We start from the raw sequence: 22,001 nt of genomic DNA on the forward strand, positions 1-22,001 counted from the left end.
GAGTTTCTTTTTTTATTTTTAAAAGAAGTTTATTTTTTAATGTTTATTTATTTTTGAGAAACAGAGAGAGAGAGACAGACAAGAGTGCGAGGTGGGAAGGGGCAGAGAGAGAGAGAGAGAGAGAGAATCCAAAGCAGACTCCAGGCTTTGAGCTGTCAGCAAAGAGCCCAACACAGGGCTCGAACTCACAGACTGTGAGATCATGACTGAGCTGGTGTTGGGTGCTTAACCGACTGAGCCACCCAGGCACCCCATCAATGAGTTTCTTTATGTTTGTTATTAATTGATTTATATACTTTGGTGGTTGAAGATGTGGGGATATTTACAATAGTTAGGTCTTCTCGATGGATAGATCCCTTAATTATGATACATTGCCCTTCTTCATCTTTTATTACAGTCTGTTTTAAAGTCTGGTTTGTCTGACATAAGTATGGCTACTCCAGCTTTCTTTTGGCATCCATTAGTATGATAGATAGTTTTCCATCCCCTCACTTTCAATCTGCAGGTGTCTTTAGGTCTAAAAGGAGTCTCCTGCAGACAGCATATAGATGGATCTTGGTTTTTTTTTTATCCATTCTGATACCATATGTCTTTTGATTAGAACATTCAGTCCATTTACATTCAGAGTTATTATTGAAAGATATGGATTTAGTGCACATCCTGAAGATGTGCTCAGGTGAGGGATATCAGAAGGCTTTGTCCACCTGCACTTCCCACCTCACTACAGTCTCCATCTTCTATGGGACAGTCCTCTTCATGTACGCCCAGCCCAGCTCCAGCCATTCCACGGACTCAGATAAAATTGCGTCCGTGTTCTACACTGTGGTAATTCCCATGCTAACCCCCCTGGTGTATAGCCTAAGGAACAAAGAGGTGAAAAACGCATTCAAGAAGGTGGTTGAGAAGGCAAAATTGTCTCTAAGCGTTGCCTCTTAAAGTTATAAGATCCACAGTGACCTGTGTTGTTCTTCTCAGATCCCCAATAGGCAATGATTCGCATTTTTAAAAATCAAAGTATAATTAACATATAATGTTATATTAGTGCTGGTGTACAACATAATGATTCAACAATTATATGCTACTTAGTGCTCACCACAATAATTGTAGCCACCATCTGTCACCAAACAACATTATTACCATCTTATTGGCTGACTATATTCCCTATGCGGTAGTTTTCGTTTCCATGACTTACTTATTTTGTAAGTTTATTTTGAAAGTTATTTATTTATTTTGGAAGTTTATTTATTTTGGAAGTTTAACTCTTTTTTTAAACGTTTGTTTATTTTTGAGAGAGAGGTAGAGTGCAAGTGGGGGAGGGGCAGAGAGAGAGGGAGACGCAGAATCCGAAGCAGGCTCCAGGCTCTGAGCTGTCAGAGCAGAGCCCGACGCGAGACTAGAACTCACAAGCTGTGAGATCCTGACCAGAGCCGAAGTCGGAGGCCCAACCAACTGAGCCACCGAGGTGCCCCTGGAAGCTTAACTCTTAATCTCCTTTATCCCTTCCATCCATCCTCCTATCCACCTCCTCTCTTGGCAACCACCAGATCCCTACATTTGAGTCAGCTTTTTTTTTGTCACTTCTTGTCTCTTTTTTTTTATCATTTGTTTTGTTTCTCAAATTCCACATATGACTGAATCCACACATGACGTATTATTGGCCATACTGCACCTAGATTACTGGAGTGATGTCATTTCTTATTCAAACGTCTCTCATCTGGAAAAGAAAATGGTATGTTCACATATGTGATACCTGAACAAGGATGGCCAAAGGGGCCTTAAAATTTTGGAGCCCTGTTTTTAATCAACCTTATAACTTTATGTCTTATTTAGTCTACCATGTGGCAATGCATACCTCTATGTAAATCGTGGCACACACAAGCTCATGAAGAGAAGCATACGCAAGAATCCCATATGTGCACAGACAAAAAGGAATAGGGAATTTGTTAAAGGTGTTGGATGCAGTGTTTTCTAGTTTTAAAAAGTTTGAGTAGTAAATTTAGATATCAGAATATAAATTTGTGTCCGACATTATTTTTTTCTCTAGGCGAAAAACTATTGGGGCACCGGGCGGCTCACTTGGTTAAGTTTCCATCTCTTGATTTTGGCTCAAGTCATGATCTTATGGTTGTTGAGCTCAAGCCCTGCATTGGTCTCAGCCTGACAGTGTGCAGTTTTCTTGGGATTCTCTCTCTCTTCCTCACTCTCTTCCCCTCCACTGCTCGTGGGTGCGCACGTTCTCTCTCACAAAGTAAATAAATAAACTGGAAAAGAAAGAAAAACTGTTTCAAGAGACCAAAATGAAGAAAAACATGACAAAAATTTTAATTTAAATCCAAATTAGTTAACATATAGTGTAATAATGATTTCAGGAATAGAATTTAGTGATCCATCATTTACCTATAACACCCCAATGCTCATCCCAACAAGTGCCCATCACCCATTAGCCCATCCCCCCACCCGACACCCTTCCAGCAACCCTGAGTTTGTTCTCTGTATTTAAGAGTTTCTTATGGTTTGTCCCCCTCTCTCTTTTTATCTTATTTTACTTCCCTTCCCCTATGTTAATCTGTTTTATTTCTTAAATTCCGCATATGAATGAAAGCATATGATGTTTGTTTTTCTCTATTTCACTTAGTGTAATACACTAACTCCAGTTCCACCCATGTTGTTGCAAATGGCAAGATTTCATTCTCTTTCATCGCTGAGTAGTATACCACATCTTTTTTTTTTTTTTTATCCATTCATCTGTCGATGGACATTGGCGCTCTTTCCAATTTGGCTATTGTCAACAGTACTGCTATACACATTGGGGTGCAATAACATAATTTTTTAAATAAAGTTATATGCTTTGGGGGGCACGTTTATTCAGATCTATAAACATACAATATATCAAAGGAATTAATTTTTCTATCTTCAGGAGCGTGTGGTAGAAACAGGATGGTCACAGGATCATTTTCAAAAGCAAGAAGACCAAAATACAAGGGAAGAAAATGGTCAGTGGATAGTAAAGACATTTTAAAAAACTTTCCGTGTAGGGCTACCAACTTTTCAACTTTGTAAGATAAATACACTGAGTATGATAGTGTTATCTATTTTTCTGTCTGGAAATACTATGAGATGGCTAGTGCCCCTCCGTTAGTTTCATATGAGCTACATCGTGTCTTCTGCTCCCCTATTCGCTCCCTCCTCTTCACTCACACTGAGCTCTTTACTGTTGTCAACGCTCAGAAAGCCCCCTCGCTTCCCTCGAGTCTTTGCTTAAATGTTACGGTATCATAGTCACCCCACCCCCATGGACACTGTGCCCAATTTACTTTATTCTTCATGGTTGTGATCAACTATTTCTATTTATTTCTTTGTTTATTCATTTCTCTATCTACCTAGAATGTACATTGCACGAGAAGAGTGGATTTGTGTTCCTTGCTACAACTTCATCCCCAATAATTGAGTTATGGCCTGGTTTGTACTAATTTCTCAACAAACATTGGTTAAATTAATGAATAAACTACTCGTTTGAGTCCAGCAGTAACTATGTCTGAACCATGGATAACTATAGTTGATTACTCATTATATAGTTCTTTAGAAAGGAATTTTAGAGCGTTTCATAAGATGCCGTTTTCTTTTTTCTTTTTTTAACATTCTCTCATTCTCTATTTACATTTCCCACTTTTGGACAATAACTTTTTGGAAACCACACTGTCAAACAGATCATATAAAAACCATTATAATTCTTTTGTATGAGGAATTTCTCACTAAATGAAAAATAACACATGAAATACATTACATTTAATGAAGTGTAATAACAAAATCTGATACTGCAAAAAGTTTCCTAACTGACTCAATTTGCAAAATTTCTTGATAAATGATGATTATTCAATCAACTCCAATGATTCTAAACATCCACAGAAAATGTAAGTATGGAAATTCTTTACAACAATATTACATATCCTACCTTAATGTGCTAATATAATAGATAATAATGGTGTATTTTATTGGCTTTTAGGAGAGGTATTTTTATAAGAAACTTACCAAAAGGAATATATACCCACCTTCCTTTTCTATCTCTATAATTTCAGAAACACTCAACTTCTCAAGATTTGTGAAACTGCTTGAATGTCCTAAGATGTCTGTGTGGTGCAACAAAAATATCTGGCTCTGCTCTCACCGCTGTTGTTTCACATAGTGTTGGAAGTTCTCGCATCAGCAATCAGACAACAAAGTGAAATCAAAGGCAACAAATTGGCAAAGATGAAGTCAAACCTTCACTTTTTGCAGACGACATGATACTCTACATGGAAAACCCGGCAAACTCCACCAAAAGTCTGCTAGAACCCATATGTGAATTCAGCAAAGTCGCAGGGTACAAAATTAATGTACAGAAATCAGTTGCATTCTTATACACTAATAATGAAGCAACAGAAAGTCAAAGAAACCGATCCCATTCACAATTGCACCAAGAATCATAAAATACCTAGGAATGAACCTAACCAAAGATTTAAAAGATCTGCATGCTGAAAACTATAGAAAGCTTATGAAGGAAATTGAAGAAGATACAAAGAAATGGAAAAACATTCCGTGCTCATGGACTGGAAGAATAAATATTGTTAAAATGTCAATACTACCCGAAGCAATCTACACTTTCAATGCAACCCCAATCAAAATTGCACCAGCATTCTTCTCGAAGCTAGAACAAGCAATCCTAAAATTTGTATGGAACCACAAAAGACCCCTAATAGCCAAGGTAATATTGAAGAAGAAAACCAAAGCATGAGGCATCACAATCTCAGACTTTAGCCTCTACTACCAAGCTGTAATCATCAAGACAGTATGGTATTGGCACAAAAAACAGGCACATAGACCAATGGAATAGAATAGAGACTCCAGAGTTGAACCCACAAATATATGGCCAACTCATCTTTGACAAAGCAGGAAAGAACATCCAATGGAAAAAAGACAGCGTCTTTAACAAATGGTGCTGGGAGAACTGGGCAGCAATATGCAGAAGAATGAAACTAGATCACTTTCTTACACCATTCACAAAGGTAAACTCAAAATGGATGAAGGACCTGAATGTGAGACAGGAAACCATTAAACCCTAAAGGAGAAAGCAAGAAAAAACCTCTCTGACCTCAGCTGCAGCAATTTCTTACTTGACACATCCCCAAAGGCAAGGGAATTAAAAGCAAAAATGAACTATTGGGACCTCATCAAGATAAAAAGCTTCTTCACTGCAAAGGAAACAATTAACAAAACTAAAAGGCAACCAATGGAATGGGAAAAGATATTTGCAAATGACATATCGGAAAAGGACTAGTATCCAAAATCTATAAAGAACTTACCACACTCCACACCCAAAAACCAAATAATCAGTGAAGAAATGGGCAGAAGACATGAATAGACACTTCGTTAAAGAAGACATCCAGATGGCCAACAGACACATGAAAAGATGCTCAACGTCACTCCTCATCAGGGAAATACAAATCAAAACCACACTGAGATACCACCTCACGCAGGTCAGAGTGGCTAAAATGAACAAATCAGGAGACTATAGATGCTGGCAAGGATGTGGAGAAACGGGAACCCTCTTGCACTGTTGGTGGGAATGCAAACTGGTGCAGCCACTCTGGAAAACAGTGTGGAGGTTCCTCAAAAAATTAAAAATAGACCTACCTTATGACCCAGCAATAGCACTACTAGGAATTTACCCAAGGGATACAGGAGTGAGGATGCATAGGGGCACTTGTACCTCAAAGTTTATAGCAGCATTTTCAACAATAGCCAAATTATGAAAAAGCCTAAAGGTCCATCAAGTGATGAATGGATAAAGAAGACGTGGTTCATATATACAATGGAACACTACTTGGCAATGAGAAAGAATGAAATCTGGCCATTTGTAGCAATGTGGATGGAACTGGAGAGTATTATGCTAATGAAATAAGTCAGGCAGAGAAAGACAGATACCATATGTTTTCACTCTTATGTGGATCTTCAGAAACAACAGAAGATCATGGGAGGGGGAAGGGGGAAAATAAAAGTTACAGAAAGGGAGGGAGGCAAACCATAAGAAACTCAAATACTGAGAAGAAGCTGAGGGTTGATGGGGGGGTGGGGGAGAAGGGAAAGTGGGTGATGGGCATTGAGGAGGACACCTGTTGGGATGAGCACTGGGTGTTGTATGGAAACCAATTTGACAATAAATTATTATATATATATATATATATATATATATATATATATATATACATATGTATACACACACATACATCAGTCAGTGCTACAGAAGCTAAACATGAGAGAGGCATGGTCTGCCTGGGGTCAGGGATCATCTGTAACTTATTTACTAGGTGGCCTTTTTTTTAAAGGACTTTTGTTTAGTAAATAAACTAGGGTTGGCAAATAAATAAATGAATAAATAAATAAATAAATAAATAAACAAAAAAAATTTAAGTTCTCTGAAAGAATACACTCAGATTGGTTTTCTTTCTTTCTTACGTGTTTGTAGAATTTACTGGTAAAGATATCTATACTTAGAATTTTTTTGGAGAAAAAGTTTGAATTTCAGATCCAATTAAAAAAATACAGGGCTACTCAGATTTTCTAAAAAAAAAAAAAAATATATATATATATATATATATATATGTATATGTATATGTATATGTATATGTATATGTATATATGGATATATCTGTGTCTGAAGTCTATAAAAATGGTAGGTCCTTTTCTGGAACCATTTCTTAATAATTACTTTAAATATATCATTACATTGAAAAAGGATTTTAAAGTTTCAAAAAAGTTTCTGAGATATTACAGACAAGTCCCACATACCTCTCACCCAGTTTCCCCTAATGGTAACATCTTCCCTTATCATAATACATTAGTCAAAACTAAGAAGCCATCATTGATACACTACTATTCTCTAAAATTCAAGAATTTACTTAGATTATTATTTTTTAACTAATGTCATTGTGCTCTTACAGGGTCCGACCCTGGATACAACACTGCATATATTGTCCTGTCTCGTTAGTCTCCTCTGATCTGTGACAGTGTCTCAGTTCTTCCTGGATTTTTCACTACATTAATAGCTTTGAGAAGTACTACTCAGGTATTTTGTAGAAAGTCTTTCAATTTGCGTTCACCTGATCTTTTTGTCATGGTTACACAGAGGTTTGGTCTTTGAGAAAGAGTGACAAGTACCATTCTTACCACCTCCGATCAGGGGACATATATTACCTACATGACTTGTCACTGAGGATCTTAATCTTGGTCATCTAAACAAGATATGTTTTCTGGGTGCTTCAGATAATGCTACCTTTCTCCCCCTGCAAATTCTACACTTTAGAAACATGTCACTAAGTTCAGGTCATGGTCATGGTGGAAGGGACTACACTCCACCTCCTAGGGGAAACTTAAATATATTATTTAGGGTTTTTCTATAAGAAAACTTTATTTACTTACTTACTTAATTTCTTACTTACGTCAGTATGTACTTACATTGATCTGCTTTAAAATTTGGGGTACAGTTTGTACTATATTATTTATTTTATTGTTCAGATCACTCCATCTTTGACCATCGGGGGCACTTGCAGTTTTACTCTTGTTTCCTTGTGAGCTGCTCAATCTTTCTGTTTTTTGAATTCCTCCTTACTTTCTGGAACTATAAAACATTCCAGGCTCCTGTTGTGCTATTCCGGTCCCAATCCAGTCATCAGCTCTTTCTCCAAAGAGTCCAGCTCACTCTCCATTGAAACTCAAATGAACCCAAACCCTCCAGCCCTCTTTCCTTTAACTGGAAAATGAAATAACGACTAGCTACAGGAGGCTAAGGACCTTCCTAAATTTTCTGAGGCATCTTGGGGTAGGGATTGTGTGCACATAAGTTCTCTTTTAGTCTCTCGGTTCCTGTTCTAAGTCCCTGCCTTTTTCTTACTTGTTCATCACTTCAAGCACCACACCTCCTCCTGAGCCTTTTTTTCCCCTGTGTCTACACTGCTTTTCCCCAAGGTAACATAAACTACTCATTCTCCTTCATTCTTCCAAAGAAACAAATAAACAGTAACCTTGTACTCAGACAGAATGGAGGGGAAGTGAAGCCCAGATCGATGAACTGCTGCAAAGTAAATATTTGATATAAAACTGACCTTCAGGTTCATGAAGCATCATCTACTGTCAAACATCTCCTCCCAGTCAACTCTCTCCTAAAACCTTGGCTTCCCACCATGTTGTTAGCCTCTGTCCATCTTCTCTCTTCTCAGAGTTGAAAGTCTCAAAGCCCTATCTCTCTCGTTTCTCTGGGAAAAGACAGTATGCATTTACTCCATCATACAGGTTGGGACAATACTTAGAAGCTATGTAAAGCAAATAAAAGTTATGGACTAGATTGTAGAGTACACCGTTATGAGATTTGTCACCCCACCATCCAACCAAAACCACTCAAAGTCATCCACCAACTTCGTATCACTATGATGTATTGCCAGTTCTAAGTCTTGACATTGTTTAACCTACCAGCAGATTTGACACGTCTGTTCCCTACTGATGCATTTCTCATCACTTGGTTTCCAGGACACCACTCACCTTTGTTGGCTCCTCATCTCTTTGACCTTTCATTGAGAAAGTTCCAGGTGTTGGTCCTTGAAACACTTTGCTTCTCTCTACCTACATTCTCTTACCTATGTTCTCATTCTCACGGTTTAAATACCATCTACATGCTGAAAATTCCAAATTTGTACCTCTGCTCCAGTGCTAAACCAAAATAAGCAATTAAACAAATAAAATGTAATTTAAGAGATTTATTTAAATATCTGAAGAAGATAAGAGCAGATAAGAGATAAAAAGCTATTTTAGATGGTGTGATTGAGAAAAGGGCTCTTAATGAAGCAGTGTGAGATCCAGGAAAAGGACTTTCCACTAGGGCAAAACCAAGCCAGAGACACAGTTTTGGAGACAGAGTAGAAGTTCAGATTCAGTTCCTAATTGTGTGGCAGTATACTGGCTTTCCTCAAGGAACATTTTTTTAAAATTCCAGACTATTGAGATTTCAGCTAAGCACATTGCCTTTCAGGCAGAGGTAAAATTTTGTGGTTGGTTTATCATTGATTTTTTTGTGGTCTTATGACTGAACTCTTGCCAGTGGAATGTACTCAGAGGTAATGTGACCAGCTATTATATCACTTTCTTGAAAAGAAATTATATTTCCTTCAACCCATCCCTTTCTCCTTTCCTGCAGGTAGAATAGTGATGATAAGGACAGAATTTCAACACTCTGCAAGATGATAGAGAGAGGCTGTGTGGACTGAACTTGGCCCAGAATGACCGATGGGTGCCATGTCCAGAGAGTTCATATTTATCCTACCCCAGGTATCCACCATTTGAAATGAATTGGTATTGTATTTAAGCCACTGTGTTTTGGCTTTCTTCGTTATAGCAGTTTAATCTAATTTCCAATTGTGATAGATGAACTATGGACACAAATTCTTTGCAGCTGTTTTCCTCAAGAGATGGAGTCTTCCATGCCTTCCATGCTTGCATCGGGGCCAGCCCTTTGACATCATGGATTAGGATTAGGATTAGGATGATTAGGATGATGTGGCAGAGAAAATCTTGTGTGAGTTTGGAGTCGGTTTTACTTTCACACTGAAAATATTATGTAAGAAAGCAGGTCCAACCTCTGGAAGACGAAAGAGCATGTGGAGAAAAGGGAGAGAATAACCAGAATCAACGGTCAGAAACGTGAGTAATGCCATGTTGAGCCTTTGAGCCCGGCTGACTGTGCAGCAGATATGCAACCGCATGAGTAAGCCCACGTGCAAGTAGCAAGTCGCTGTCCCTGTGCTGAGAGCATCCTCAGGATGGCAAGGAATGTGAACAGATAGGAGGTCAAGATAACTATAAGGGCAAAATGGACTTAGAAATCCACTAATTAAAGAGCACAATCTCATTTACGTAGATGGCACAGCAGGAAAGAGCCAGGATCGAGGGGCTATCACAGAAAAAGCAGTGGACCACATCGGAATGGCAGAAAGAGAGGCCGAAGGTGACTCCAGTGTGGATGGCAAATTCAGCAAGCCCCAAACGTACTTGCCTACCGCCATTTGAGCACACACGATGGTGGTCAGAGCGGCGGGTGCCAAGTAAGCGCTGACACTCTACACACGACAGCTACCAGGAAGCCGTCTACGGTGGCAAAAGCCAGAAGGAAGAACCTCTGAGCACCGCATACGTCATAGGAGATGACTTCCTCCTCTGTGAGAAGCCCTCCGTCACCGTAGGAGTGACAGCGGAAGACTTAACACATTCCAGCAGACAGAGGTTACGTATGAACAGAAAGCTAAAAGAGACCCATGTATACAGAGAACAGACTGGTGGTTGCCAGTGCCAGACTGGTGGTTGCCAGACTGGTGGTGCCAGAGCCATGTGGGGGAAGGGCAAAATAGGTGAAGAGGAGTGGGCGATTCAGTCTTCCAGGAATGGAATGAATATGTCACAAGGATAGAAGGTGCAGCCCAGGGAATATAGTCAATGGTATTGTAATGGTGCTGCCTGGGGACGGACGGTAGCTACAATTGTGAGCAGAGCATAATGCATAGAGTTGTCAAATCACTGTGGTGTATGCTTGAAACTAATGTAACATTTTGTGCTAACTACATTTCCATTAAAAAATAAGAATTTTTGCCATGAAAACAGACAAACAAAAAAACTTGAGGCAGATGTTTAAATCAGCTTTATTTGTAATCGCAAAACACTAGCACCAACACAAATGCTCTTCAAGTAAGAATAAGATAAACCATCAGTAACAACCAGATAGTAAAATTCTACCCCGCAGTAAAAATATTCTCCTTTGATACAGGAAACGATACAGATGGGCCTCAAATGCTGAGTGAAAAATTATAGACCTACGCAGTACATGTTCTAAGATTACGGGTAAGGACACTCTAGAAAAGGCGACTTTATTTGGACAAAAGAGTTTATGGGTTTCCAGGGGCAGTGAGTGGGAGAATGGGTTTACACAGAGAGGTTTGTATGAATTTTTTTAGGTGATAGTGCTTACTTGACATGAACCTGACAATATTCCTAAAACTATATGCTAAGATTGTGGATGTTACTGTATGGAAATCATGCATTAATTATAAACTGACAAAAATAACAAGTAATACAAAAACGTGTGTGTTCAGTGAAAATAACCAGAGTGGCTCCCACAGGCTGTTTAATTGCTTCCATCCTGAGAAGGTGGGATGAGGTGCCAGAAATGTTCTCCCAGGGGAAATTCCCAGAAGTCCCTGTGTCTCTATAATTCTTTCCATGTCCCCGTGCATTAGCCAATGAAATCCCAAGATGACTCCATATGACATCATTGTAGAGGCACCAGTCTACATGCTGAACCCATTTGGTGATCATTTATTCATGTGAATGTTAAACTTGCTAGTGCACAGAAGTCTTATCGTGGATTCTCTATCAGCCTGCAACCACGTTCAGGGGAAACACCCCAAGAGAAAAATCACATCGATTGACTTCAAAAATGATAATTTCTTGCTGAGATGTTTTACAGACCCTCCCTGCTTGTTATTTACAGACACGAGTCTGTGAATTATGTAAGAGGTAATCTTATCATCTTTATTTTACAAATAAGGAGGAAGTCAGTGATTCCTCTAAGGACACAGAAGGAATGCATGGTAGGTTCAGAAATTGAACCATATTAATATGCTTTCCTCCATTTTTCCCTGCCTCAGAGAACTTGGAGCCTTATGACCATGTCCTGAGAGAGCTCCTGTAGTAAGATTTATGCATTATCTTATGGCTGAGATTCTGATTCAGACCCGCTAATCAGCACTGGCTCTTCCTGTTCACCCAGAAGACAGGTAAGCATCCATATTCCGTAAACATTTTTAACGACAAGTGTAATCCATGCAAAAGCAGTAGGGCAGCTCTGCTTACTTCGAGTTATTCGAGAACAGAAATCGATGTTTTCAATGTTTTTCCAAACTACGGAGGTGAGACTGGAGTATACATGTCAAAATTTCCTTCAGAAGGGAGTTTATTGATACTTAAGGAACATCGTTCTGCTTTGCTAAAGATATGAACAAAAGAGCCACAGATGATTCTCTAATTGATCGAGTGGTGATTTCATCCTGGTCACTCAATGCTGGCCTCTCATTGGGCACAAACAAGCAAGAGCAAGAGTGAAATAACCTTTAAACTACAAAATCCCTCCTATGAATTAACAAGATCCCCTATAATTTCCCTATAACTTTCCCCTATAATTTCAAGCTTATTGTCACCAGTACAACCACAGATGTTGACAGCGAATGGCTAAAAGCAGAGCCTTTTGATTACACAGAAAGTGGATTTAACTCTTGAATCTTGACTCTTTCCCATGCTAGCTGTGTATTTTAGAGCATCGCATAACTTCTCAAATCTTCATGCTCCACAATGGTGAAGGAGGAATGATAATACCACCTACGTATGTATACACACATGCATTTACAGATAAACCCTGTATTATTGCTATAGAATGTAGTATAGGATCCAAGTGGACAAGTGTGCTAAGGCTGGCAAACAATGTCCACAATGTCTAATGTTGGCAAGTAATTCCCCTATTGTACGGGAAATTGTCAAAGTTTAGGAGGAAGATGTGAGTAGTTAGCAGAAGAGGGATGCCCTTCCAAGGCTTCAAGTTTAAGTGAACAGATTTATAGTACTCTTCCTATGGAGGAGTACTGACTATCCCAGCTCCTCAGGCTCCAGGTAGCCCACCGTGTGCACCATGCATGTGCCTCTCAGACACTTCAGTGGGAAACCACAAACTGATTTTGGACCAGTAGAGACAATGAGCAATCGTAAGTTGAGTTAAATTCAATTTCATTTCAATACATTTTAGACTGTCATCTTAGGAACCATTCAGTGTGGGTTCAAAAGTTGGTTCAAAGCATGGCTTGTCAACTAATATTCATTTAAATATAAGAAATCGGGGCCTGTGGGTGGGTCAGTCTGTTAAACCTCCAACTTCGGCTCAGGTCATGATCCCATGGTGCACGGGTTCGAGCTCCGCCTTTGGGCTCTGTGCTGACAGCTCAGAGCCTGGAACCTGCTTCGGATTCTGTGTCTCCCTCTCTCTCTGCCCCTCACTTGCTCACACTCTCTCTCTCTCTCAAAAACAAATAAACATTAGACATTTTTTTCAATAAATAAATATAAAAAATTACTCAATGTCCTGTGCATATTTATTTATTAGAGAGAGAGAGCACAAGCAGGCGAGGGGCAGAGAGACAGGAAGAGAATCAGCATGGAGCCTGATGCAAGGGCTCAATCTCATGACCAGAGCGAAAATCAAGAGTCAGACACTCAAGTGACAGCCACCCAGGAACCCCTTGTGCATCATAATTTAAATGACCGTAATAACAAATTAAACTCATGAAGTTCTTGAGAGGGTGTAAGGAATATACAGATTTTCCAGGACTTACAATGAGCTTATGTTTCAATAACTCCATGGTAAGTTGAAAATATGGTAAGTTGAAAATTTACTTAATACACCTGACTTACTGAACATCATAGCTTAGCCTCTCCTACCTCAAACATACTCTGAGCACTTATATTAGTCTACAGTTGCACAAAATCATCTCACACAAAGTCTGTTTTCTAATAAATATCTCATGTAATGTACTGAAAGTGAACCACAGAACGGTTGCCAGTGTCTGGGTTGTTGACCCTCATGATTGCGTGGCTGACTGGGGGCTGTGGCTGGTGCCAATGCCTAGCATCATGAGAGTCAAGCCTCACATCAGTAGGCTGGGAAAAGGTCAAAATTCAAAAGTCACAGTTTGATTTCCATCGAATGTGCGTCACTGTGGCACCATCGTAAAGTGGAAGAATCATTAAATCGAATCATCATAGGTTGGGGACCGTCTGTACCTCTACAGGGTCTGCAGCAGTTCCTGGTGGGTGAGTCATGGGCAAGTACCTGCTTTCACTAGGCTTGGGGGAAGTGAACGGCCAGACATTCCTTCTGGACGAGCCATCTTGATCAAGTTATTTAATTCTCTACGTCTCAGTTTACAGATTTCTAAAACTTCAGAATTGAAGAGATGCTCCATACTTCAGATTCAACAGTTTGCAAATCTACACATCATTAATGCGCTGACTTTTGTTGTCAAGCTAATTTTTTTTTATCTGGAGAAACTTGATATACAAGCTACTGCTCTAATGAAATAACACATACTGTATGTATACACTTTTCAATATAAGTCTCTTGGTTTATCACCCATTTCTTCCTTCTCATTGCCATAGCGTTTGTGGTTCTCAACACTGATGGATAACAGGACAGAAGTGACGCAGTTCATCTTGCTGGGACTAACCAGTGATCCAGAACTGCAGGTTCCCCTCTTTATCGTGTTCACCCTCATCTACCTCATCACTCTGGTTGGAAACCTGGGGATAATAGCGTTGATTCTGTTGGACTCTCGTCTCCACACTCCCATGTACTTTTTCCTCAGTAACCTGTCTCTGGTGGACCTTTGTTACTCTACAGCTGTCACTCCCAAGGTCATGGCTGGATTACTTATAAGAGACAAGGTCATCTCCTACAATGCATGTGCTGCTCAGATGTTCTTTTTTGCAGCCTTTGCCACTGTGGAGAGTTACCTGTTGGCTTCAATGGCCTATGACCGCTATGCAGCAGTGTGCAGACCCCTCCATTACACCACCACCATGACGACAGGTGTGTGTGCATGTCTGGCCATAGGTTCCTACACCTGTGGTTTCCTGAATGCCTCTATCCACACTGGAGACACGCTCAGACTCTCCTTTTGTATGTCCAATGTGATTCATCATTTTTTCTGTGATGTTCCTGCAGTCATGGTTCTTTCTTGCTCTGATAGACGTGTCAGTGAGCTGGTTCTTGTTTATGTAGTGAGCTTCAACAGCTTTTTTGCTCTCATGGTCATCTTGATTTCCTACATATTCATATTTATCACCATCCTAAAGATGCACTCATCTACAGGATATCAGAAGGCTTTATCTACCTGTGCTTCTCACCTCTCTGCAGTCTCCATCTTCTATGGGACAGTCATTTTTATGTACTTACAGCCCAGTTCCAGCCATTCCATGGACACAGACAAAATGGCATCTGTGTTCTACACCATGGTCATCCCCATGCTGAACCCTGTGGTCTATAGCCTGAGGAACAAAGAGGTTAAGAGTGCACTCATGAAGGTCGTTTCAGAGGCAAAATTATCTTTAAGATTGTGATTTTTTAACATTGTACAATGTACACTAATCTAGTTTCATTAAGACCACCGTGAAATTAAGTTTCTGAAGTGATATCTTTGCTTATTCAATGCCTCTTATCCTGAAGGAAAAAAACATATGTCCGGAAATGTAATAACCTGAACAAGAATGATTAAGATGTCTCAGTGCCTGGGTGCCTGGGTGGCTCAGGCATTAAGCATGTGACTTCTGCTCAGGTCATGATCTCAGGGTTCTTGAGTTGGAGCCCCAGATCGGGTGAGCTGGAGCCACGTCTTGGGTGAGCTTGAGCCCCACTTAAGTGAGCTCTGCTTCTCTTTCTCTGCCCTTTGCTCACTGGCTCCCCATCTCTCTCTGTCAAAAAAAAAAAAATCGCCTGGGGCCTACTTGTAAAAGCAGGTATTGATTTATTCATTTATTCTACGTGAATTTGTTTCTACCACATCAATGCAGAAACACATAAAATAGGGACACAAATGAGACCATGAACAGAAGGGCACATGTCCTTATGTGCCCATGAGGATACATACACATTGGAGTAGGGAATTTCCCAGAATTAACTGGAATGTTGTTAGTTTTTAATAATAATAATTTAAATATTTAATTCATGTATTAGAATAGAAATTTATGTCCAATATTTTTATTTCGTTAGTTAAATGCTGTTCAAAGAGTCCTAACTTAAGAATAACCTTGAGAATATACTTAAAGTAATATACTGCTAAATGAGTGTATCTACCCTAAGGGGGCACAGCTTATTTTCTGCTTTGCTGAAATATTTTTATCTCACTCAGTGTTCGTACTCCAAAGTTTGGGCACAATGATTTCCTGGATCCCATAATCAAGTGAATCATCTGAAACAATTCTATAATTTTTACTTTGAAGTGATGCCTCATTAAATGGGAAGTAACGTATCAAATAAATACTCCTTAGTAAATCATAAAAAGACATTAAATTTAAAATTATTTGAAGTGTTGGAGCACCTGGGTGGCTCAATCGGTTCAGTGTCCAACTCTTGATTTCGGCGCAGGTCATGATCCTGGGTCGTGGGATCAAGCCCTTCACTGGGCTCCACACAGAATGTGGAGCCTGTTTGAAATTCTCTCTCTCTCTCTCTCTCTCTCTCTCTCTCTCTCAAAAAAATTATTTAAATGTTAATATCCCATTATATTTGAAAATTACTTCATATGTATGAAATATAATTAACTGAAATGATTCTAGATATCTACATAGAAATATATACGATAATATCTGTCAATAATAAAGATAATGTACATTCAATATGCTAGTATAATGCACAATATTTATATTTTTAATTTTGATCCTCAGAAAGCTTTATACTATAAAAATCTACCCACATAAATATGTACCCTCAACTAATTTGTTACCTCTAGATAATAAGAGGCTTTGATATTTCAATATTTGTAAGACTGTGCTTGAATATACTAGTATTTTCATCCTACTATTTGGGGGCAGTGTAATATAGCACAAACATTAACTTCTACGTTTATGGAAATATTTCTCCTGTCAAAAACATTATTACCTAAATTTTTATAATTATCTTAAATAATTGTTTCATTTTAGAACTATTTTAGAGTTACAAAAAATTTTCAGAACAGTGCAGAATGTTCAATGTAACCCTGTGGCAATCTGAATAATGACTTGATCCACGTCCTAATTTCTGGAATCTTCCAAGGTTACCTTATATGGCCTAAAAGGACTATGTAGAGTTGATTAACTTAAAGATTATATCCCATATTTTCTGTGTGGACCAGGAAGGAAATCCCACGTATAATTATAAGAAGTTTGACCACAGATAAAAGAGTAGACAATGTGACATTGGAAATAGATGAAGTGATGTGACCACAAATCATGGATGACAACAGCCATCAGAAAATGGAAGAGGAGAGAAATGGATTTTGTCTTAGAGCCTATGGATGGAGGGTGGCTCTTCTAATACACTGACTTTTGTCCAGAGAACCTGATTTGGACTTTTGGATTCTAGACCGTGAAGGAATTAATATGTGTTGCGTAAGCTTCTAGGTTTGTGGTCATCTGTTATAACAGCCATAGAAAATGAATACAACTCTCACCTAGTCTCCTCTAAAAAGGAATTTTATATTACCATGGGGCATTTGTAACACTAGGAACCCAAGCTTTGTATATATTAATTTTACTCTGCCATGTAGGGTTTTAAGGGTTTTAACAAATGCAGAGCATTGTGTTCACCAGCACTGCCCTATCACTTCTCAGCCTTTTGGCTAAGATCAAGTGTCATACCAGCACTGTACCATGGAGAATACATTATAATTCTAATATTTCCCTTTCCATTTCTGTTGTAGACTGCCAGTCCCTACTCCTTCATCTGTGGAAACCACTGAGCTTTCCTCCATCCCTACGGTACGTGAATGGAATCTCAAGACGCGGAGACTTGGGAAGGAATAAATAAAAACTGTTTTTTGTTCACAGGTGACATGAATGCCTACGTAAAAAATAGGAAAAAATAGGAGAAAAGAACCCTCCCGGGACTAATAAGTGATTATAGAATGATTGTCGGATGCAGGGCTAATATACTAAATTTGATCACTTTCTTATATACTGAAATGAACAAACAGGAACTGAAATTAAAAACATGAGGCCTTTCCTATTAGAAGCCCCCAAATCAAATAGTTATAAATCTAACAAGACAACTAAATAAAAAACTACCAAACTTTAGGGCATGGCTCAGTTGACCAACCGACTCTTGATTTCAGCTCAGGTCATGATCTCACAGTTTGTGAGTTTGAGCCCCGAATCGGGCTCCATACTGAAGACACCAAGACTGCTTGGATTCTCTCTCTCCCTCTCTCTGAGCCCCTACCCTGCTCATGCTCTCTCTCAAAATAAAGAAATAAACTTAAAAAAAAATTACCAAACTGTGATGCGGATGTTGTTGTTTGTTAATATGGCATTGGACATAGTTATTTCTCTGATATATTTCAAAAGAGGTTAAAAAAAAAATGGATTAAAAAAAACATTTAAGAGATTGGACCAGGTACTAAGGAAACTAATAGAAAATGGAATTTTTTCCAAAAAGAAAAATCAGGGTCTTATAAAGAAATATACCCCATCACCAGGGTTGAGGGGCCTTCAAAATGTCGATTCCATAAGATTTCTAAATTGAAATCTGTGCGTCCTCCATTACTATCTATTCTGAATGGGAGCTCCTTTTTTCCCATTATCTTTACTCTAGTCCAATTTTATTTATTGGGAATGAATGTGGAAGAAGCTAAGTTTTCCTTTTAGTGCATAAGTTACTAGGCAACAAGGAGCCACACAAGGACTGGGTGGAGAAGACCTTTTAACCTCTCCAATAGCCTGGACATTGTGCTTCTATATTAATTAGTTGGGGTTTAGGTTGTCTCCCTGGTGGAGGTGAATAAGAAATTTTCTGTACGAAAGGAGGTTTAAGATGAATATTTGATGATCATAAGCATTACAATGGAAAAGACTGGTTGGTTATTTTCCCAAACTATTTCTTTTTTACTCCTGGAAAAAACATAGGCTCTGTTCCTCTGCCTTCATACAATTGATTTTGACCATATGTTTGTGTTCTTAGCCATGGAATGTGAGTACAGATCATACATGCTGCTTCCGAGTCTGGACCACAAAACTCTCCAGGTGATGTCCTGTTCATTCTTTTTCTTTGTCACCAGCTGGGTGGAGAGGATTCAGACCACAAGAGATGACAAAATTAATAATGGAAAGAATCAGGGTCAACTGAATCTCTGTAGAGATTCCCCCAGAACAACTAATGGAACAATATGCAAGCACGAAAGACCTCTATGGTCATGTCACTGCTGTTTGCAGTTTGCTTGCTAGGCAGCTAGTATTATTGACCCTAACAGATTCAGAGAGCTTCCCATAAGATCATCTGGAGGATGTTGTGGGGGTGGGGAGGATTTATGCTGGGAAAACTATCAAATTTCTCCAGCATATCCTGATTCTACAATGATTTCTTTTGAAAACTCACCAGCCTCCAAATCATAACCAAAATGGCTAACGCCAACTTAGCACACGTTTCGGAGAGAGAACAAATCCAATGTGAATTCCGTTCCAAACCAAACTTTGTGATGTAGGGCAAGTTATGTAAGTGTTCTGAGTTTCTAATGGGGAAACTACTGCCTCTCTCACAGACTTCTATTAAACGGGCACTGAATGAGCCAGACTGTAGCACAGTGCCTGGAACAGAGTAGCTGCTCAAAACATGTCAATATCCTTTCCCTTCTGTTCCTTTTCTTATCTCTCTTTCAATCATCTATAATGCCAACCTTCTCCATAGAACTACTAAAACAGTTACGAATTATATTGCTTTGTTTTTATAGGTTTAGTTGTAGCACTGAATTGCAAGACTTTTGAGCCCACAGATGTTATCTCACCTAGATATGTATTCTCAGAGTCTAGACTAATGTTTATTCCACAGAGCTCAAGAGTAGCTAATGAAATGTGATTCTGTATAGGAACAAATTTACATGGGAAAAAAAGGGCACCAATATTTATCTCTATCATCTTCTTCGTAACAGTGGTCAAAATATTGTTTATTCATTTTTGTGTGTTTACTCCTTTCATTTGTTTTCTCTATTAGAATAAAAGTTCTATGCAGCCGGGAACAATTTCTGATTTGTTCACTAACAAAGACTCTTGAGAGTTCAGAGCTGAGGCTCAGTAAAAGATTTTAAGGAATGAACAACTGCATGAGAAGAGGAACTGACACCGAACAGAAAAACTCATCATCTGTTTGTAAAAACAGAACACAGAGAACAAAGTAAGCTAGCTCATGCTGCAGGAACACGTTAAATTGAAAACCCAGTGGTTGAACACAGCAAAGATAATAAAGATTTTATGTTAGTTTCCTATGGTTGCTGTAACAAATGACCACACTCTGGGGCCTTAAAACCACACACATTTGTTTTCTCGCAGTTCTGAAGGCCAGTTGTTGGAAATCAGTTTCACTGGGATGAAACAAAGATCTCAGTCTTGGGAGTCTCTAGGGGAGACTCCGTCCCTGGTGTATTTCATCTGCAGGTGACCGCCAGCATTCCTCAGTGGTATTTCCATCAGTTTCTGCCTTTGTGATCACATTATTTTCTCCTCCTATTGTCTGTTTAATTTCCCTCTGCCTGGCCTTTTTTAATGTATGTGAGATTAGCATAAAAAATCTACTGTTTTAAATTGTGTAACTCAGTAGTATTTAGCACATTAACAATGTTCTGCAACCATCACCTCGATTTAATTCCAAAAGACTTTTTTTTATTCACAAAGAAGATCCCGTACCCATGAAGGCCCCCTGTCCCTGGGAACCAATAACCTATGGATTTAACTATTATGGATATCTCATGTAAATAGAATCATATAATAAGTGATCTTTTATGTCTGACTTCTTTTACTCAATTCATTGTTTTTGAGGCTTATCTGTGTTGTAGCATGTATCAATGCTTCATTTCTTTTTATGGCTGAACAATACCCCAGTGTACATATATACCACATCTTTTCATCCATTCTCAATTGGTAGACATTTGGATGGTTTTCACCTATTGGCAATTGTTAATAATGCAGCAGAAATATTTGTATTCATGCACAAGTGTTATTTGAGGACCTGTTTTCATTCTTGGGTGATATTACTAGGAACAGAATGGCTGGTTTATACAATAATTCTATGCTTACCTTTTGAAGACCATGAAACTGTTTTTCACAGCAAATGTTCCATTTTTCTTTCCCACCAGCAACATACAAGGGTTCCTATTTACCCACATTCTTGCTACAATTTGTTAGTTTCCATTTTCTTTTACACACCATCCTAATGGGTGTGAAATGGTATCTCATGGTTTTGACTTACTTTTCCCTAATGCCTAATGATTTTGAGCATACTTCCACGTGCTTATTGGCTTTGAGTAAATCTTCTTTGGAGAAATGTCTGTTCAAGGACTTTGCCAATTTTTCAATGGGTCTATTGGTTTCTCTGTTGTTGAGTTGTAAGAGTCCTTTATGTAGCCTGCATATTACAGCCTTATCAGTAATGTGACTTGCAAATTTTTTTCTCCCATTCTTAAGCCGTTCTTTTCATTTTCTTGAAAATATACTTTGATATACAAAGGTTTGTAATTTTGAAGAAGTTCATCTTATCTCTTTTTTCTTTTGTTGCTTGTGTTTTTGATGTAATACATAAGAAACCATTGCCCAATCCAAGGTCTGGAACTTTTCTCACATTTTCTGATGGTTTCATGTTTTTAGCTCTCATATTTCAGTCATCAACCATTTTGTGTTGAGTTTTATATATGCTGTGAGAAGGGATTCAACTTCACTCTTACATGTGGATATCCAGCTGTCCCAGCCCATTTGTTGAAGATTTCTTTTGCCATTGAATGAACTTAGCATTTTTGTCAAAAATCAATGGGCAATAGACACATGGGTTTATTTCTTGTCTCTCAATTCTATTCACTTGACCGACGTCACTATCCTTGAGGCAATATCAAATTGCTTTGATTAATTTAGATTTGTATTAGTTTCGAAATCCAGAAGGGTGAGTCCTCCCGCTTTGTTCTTCCTTCTCAATATTGTTTTGGCTGTTGATGGTCCCTCAAAATTACATTTGAATTTTCGCAATAGCCTTTCTCCTTGTGGTGATTAGAATTATGAGAGGGATTACATCAAAACTGTAGATCCCTTTGGAAAGTATTGCCAGTAAACAGTGTTATATGACCCAATCCGTGAACACAGAATGTCTTTCCACC

At 38.7% G+C, this 22,001-nt stretch overlaps 1 protein-coding gene across 1 annotated transcript; it reads left to right on the plus strand.

Annotated features, from left to right (window-relative positions):
- Positions 1-14,298: 14,298 nt before the first annotated feature.
- Positions 14,299-15,237, plus strand: LOC132677747 (olfactory receptor 5B3-like). Its single transcript, XM_060629521.3, has one exon. The coding sequence runs from the start codon at positions 14,299-14,301 to the stop codon at positions 15,235-15,237; it is 939 nt and encodes a 312-aa protein (XP_060485504.3).
- Positions 15,238-22,001: the final 6,764 nt, after the last annotated feature.

The sequence above is a fragment of the Panthera onca genome, chromosome D1, assembly GCF_046562875.1.
Source record: "Panthera onca isolate mPanOnc1 chromosome D1, mPanOnc1 haplotype 2, whole genome shotgun sequence".
In the NCBI taxonomy this organism is placed as follows: Eukaryota; Metazoa; Chordata; class Mammalia; order Carnivora; family Felidae; genus Panthera; species Panthera onca.